This window comes from Plasmodium gaboni, chromosome 3 (genome assembly GCF_001602025.1).
Source record: "Plasmodium gaboni strain SY75 chromosome 3, whole genome shotgun sequence".
Lineage (NCBI taxonomy): Eukaryota > Apicomplexa > Aconoidasida > Haemosporida > Plasmodiidae > Plasmodium > Plasmodium gaboni.
Genome location: NC_031483.1, coordinates 585,459 through 589,748, shown reverse-complemented (window position 1 = coordinate 589,748; position 4,290 = coordinate 585,459). Strand labels below are relative to the sequence as shown.

At 15.3% G+C, this 4,290-nt stretch overlaps 1 protein-coding gene across 1 annotated transcript; it reads right to left on the bottom strand.

Annotated features, from left to right (window-relative positions):
- Nucleotides 1-455: 455 nt before the first annotated feature.
- On the bottom strand, nt 456-1,482 carry PGSY75_0317600 (putative 40S ribosomal protein S11; the record flags this gene model as incomplete). Its single annotated transcript, XM_018784028.1, has 3 exons — nt 456-546; nt 713-1,083; nt 1,459-1,482. The coding sequence occupies 3 exons, from the start codon at nt 1,480-1,482 to the stop codon at nt 456-458; spliced, it is 486 nt and encodes a 161-aa protein (XP_018643611.1).
- Nucleotides 1,483-4,290: the final 2,808 nt, after the last annotated feature.

Below are 4,290 nucleotides of genomic sequence, written 5' to 3'. Positions count from 1 at the left end.
TTTTTTTTTTTTTTTTTTTTTAAAAAAAATAAAAAATAATTTTAAAAAAAATTTTTTTTTAAAATTTTTTTTTTTTAAATAAAAAGGAAAAAAATTAAAATTAATTTAAAAAAAAAAAAAAAAAAAAAAAAAAAAAGAATATTATAATTAAATAATATCATAATAATATAAAATGAAATGATAATATTATTAAGGTGTGAAAAAAATAAATCTTTATGAAAAAATTCATAAAATTTTTTTTTTTTATTTATATATACTATATAAATGTTCCATAATCATATAATGTATATTTACATCTTTTTAATAATATATATAAGTATAAAATAAGGGTACTAATAGAATATTGCTCATGAGATTCAACATATATGATAAAATAATAATAGACAAATTTGTTACTCATTATATATTAAAATATATACATACATATAAACATATATATATATATATTTATTTATTTAAAACAAAACAAATTGTTTTCTGGCACTTCCAAAGATTTGGTGTTTCTCAACATGTAAAACGTTGAATCTTACAGTTTTTGATAATGGCCTGAGGAATTTCATAAAAAATAAAAAAAAAATAAATATATACATAAGAATATACATTTATTCAATAACATATATATATGTATGTATTTATTTATTCATACATATAACACATGTTATATTTATTAAACACACACACATAATAAATACAAATTCATTTTTATACATACCTGCATTGACCAACTGTTACTATATCACCTTCCTTTACGTCAAAACATGGAGAACAGTGACATGGAATATTTTTATGTCTTTTTTCAAATCTGTTATATTTCTTGACATAGTGTAAATAGTTTCTTCTAATTATAATTGTTCTCTTCATTTTGTTTGAAATAACCATACCTTTTAATATTCTTCCCCTAATTGATACATTTCCTGTGAATGGGCATTTCTTATCTACATAAACACCTTCCTTGGCTTCTTTAGGGGTAGCGAATCCTAATCCAACTTTTCTCCAGTATCTTACATAGCTCTTGGAGCCTTTCTTTATTTTCTTGGAATTAAAAAAACTAGCTCCTTCTTGTTTTTGGTAAGCTCTCTCATGCTACATTAAAAAGAAAAAAAAAAAAATATATATATATATATAAATGTACTTGTAAAAAAAAAAAAAAAAAAAAAATTTCATAAATTTACATGTACAGTTCAGGAAAAAAAAAAATATACATAATATATATATATATATTTTGGCTATATATAATATAAAGCATATCATATGTTAAAATAATAAAAAATATAAAAACATATACATATATATATATATATATATATATATATATTTATGTTTCAGATATATTCCTCTTTTCATATATTTATATAATATACATATTATATATTCATTTATATTCCTTTTTTGTATCATTTATATATGTTTATTATAAAATGGGAAATTCTTTTTCTTTTATCTTTTTTAAATACTTACTTGAACATCTAATGTTGTTGCCATTGTTTCCAACAAAAATCAAAATTAATTTTGTTATTTGAAGTAACTCTAAAAAATATATTTTGTTTTTATAAATATATAAATATGATATTTATATTTTTAATATTTGTTTAATTTCGTTTCATATAATTAATTATTTTGTTTTTGTTTTTTTTTCAAACCTTTATATATATATAGCTTTAATATGTTTTCTTATTTACTAAAATATAAAAATATTTATTTTATATACATATATATATTTTTTTTTTTATTTTTATTTTATATTTTTTTTTTTTTTTTTACATGACGAATATTTAATGGAAAAATTATTAATAAAAAAAAAATTAATAGGGAAAAAAAGAAAAGAAAGAAAAAAAAAAAAAACATTAAGTTTGAACAAATGATGAAAAATACAAATATATACATATATGCAATTATATATATATATATTATACACGTATATATAAATATTATGATATTATAAAATAATATGGCACTTTAAAAGTTTATACTATATAATAATTATATTTTATTATTATATATAAAAATATTTTTAAAGGGTGCTTGGCCTTATTTATTTATATATATTAAAAGGTAATAAATTAATATCTTAATATTTATATTATATGTGAAATGTATAGTAGAGCCCATAAGGGAAAAAAAAAAAAAAACAAACAACCAACATATATATTATATGTATATATATTTTTTAATATATAACAGTAAATGCTATAATATTATAATAAGCCCAATTTTTTATAATATGAACAAATATTATATATATTAATATTAATATATTTATATGTATATATAATATTATATATTATTTTATTACATACCTTTAACCCCTTCATCTCCTTATTTTTATATTGTATATATTCAATTGGTAATAATAATATATATAAAATAAAACATATGTAATATATGTAAAATGAATTAATATTTATATATTAATTTCTTGATTTACCCTAGCAAATATTCCAAGAAGAAAAAAATATATATAAATAAATAATATATTTGAAAATATGCTTAATTATAATATTATATATATATATATATATATGTATGTATATATTTTTTCTTATTTTATTTCATAAAATTTACAATTTATAATTTAAATATTAAATATTATATATCAAAAACATGAAGAATATAAAAAAAAGTAATTTCTTATAAATATTTCTTTTATTTTAAATTGTTAAATATGAATGAATATCATACTGTTATATATATATATATATATATATTTATATATGGACAACTATAAATTGAATAAGCCGTAATGTTATATAACTTTAAAATAATATATGTTTTAAAAATTATTTTTCTATATATTATTATAAATTATAAATAATTAAATATATATTCTATTTATGTAGTTCCTGTTATTTATTGAATGATAAATTTTTTATGTATAAAAAACGTGACATCCTTTTTACCAGTGTAGACATAAAGGTTTAAAAAAAAATAATAAATTATAAAATTATAAAATTTTTATGAGTTAATATGAAATCGATAAGTACATTGCCATATACATAATTCACCATGAAAAGAATTATGAAAATGAAAAAGTGCCTTCATTTAATTTGTAATTATGTACTTGTTGAATATATCAAAAAAAAAAAAAAAAAAAAAATTAAAACTAAAACTAAAACTAAATAATCACCTAATATAAAGAAAAAAAGCACACAATTATATATATATATATATATATATGTGTAATAATTTTTTGAATATCTCGTTTTTTTTTTTTATTACGTAATATAGAATATAATTGAAAGAATTTATATATATTATATAAATTATTTTGATAAATATTTATATATAAAAAATTAATAAAGATAGACATATATAAATATACATATGACATATTAAAAAATAGCAAGTTTTTTAAAAGGTTATTATTTTTTCCTTTTTCTTCAAATGGAAAATTATTATATTAAAAAAAGGTACCTTTAAAATTAAACGCATATGACTATAAAGGTATTATATATATATATATATATATATATATTTAGAATTATGTTTCTCACATATTATATTTTATTAATAATTATTCATCTTGATTTAGACATTATAATTATATTTTTTCAATATATAAAATAGAATATATTTATTTTTTTATTTTTTTTTCTTTTAATTCTAGACAGTACATAATTTTTTTTGTGTTTTTCATTTGGTACTTTGATTTGTAAATAAATTTTTATACATTTTTTTTTTTTTTCTTTTTTTCCTTCCTCTCCCCCCCCCAAAAAAAAAAAAAAAATATACTAATATATTATATATATATATATATATATATATATATATATTTATTTGTTCGTATTTGGTTGCCTTAGTTTTTTAAAACATATTTGTATACACATATATATGAATATTATAAGATACACATACAATTTATTATATATTATTTTAAAAGGAGAGTATTTTCTGGAATTATTTAACATATGCAAAAAAAATAATAATATATGTAAAAATATTATTAATATGATAAAAGTTCGTGTATTTTAAATATAAATTTCCCTTTAATTATATAAATCCATATATATTACATATATTTATAAGAAATTTGAATTGTTTGTTTTTACTATTTACCTTTTTAATAAAAAAAAAAAAAAAATTCATCTATATATTATTTTCTATTATGAAGAAAATGTCATAATTATAAAAATATATATATATATATATATATATATAATATATGTAACATATATACACACGTTCATATATATATATATATATATATATTTTTGTTTTTTAATTTTATCATCTAATGAAAGAATATCATAATCTTGTTTACTATTTAACTTTCCTTTCTTTTTTTTTTTTTTT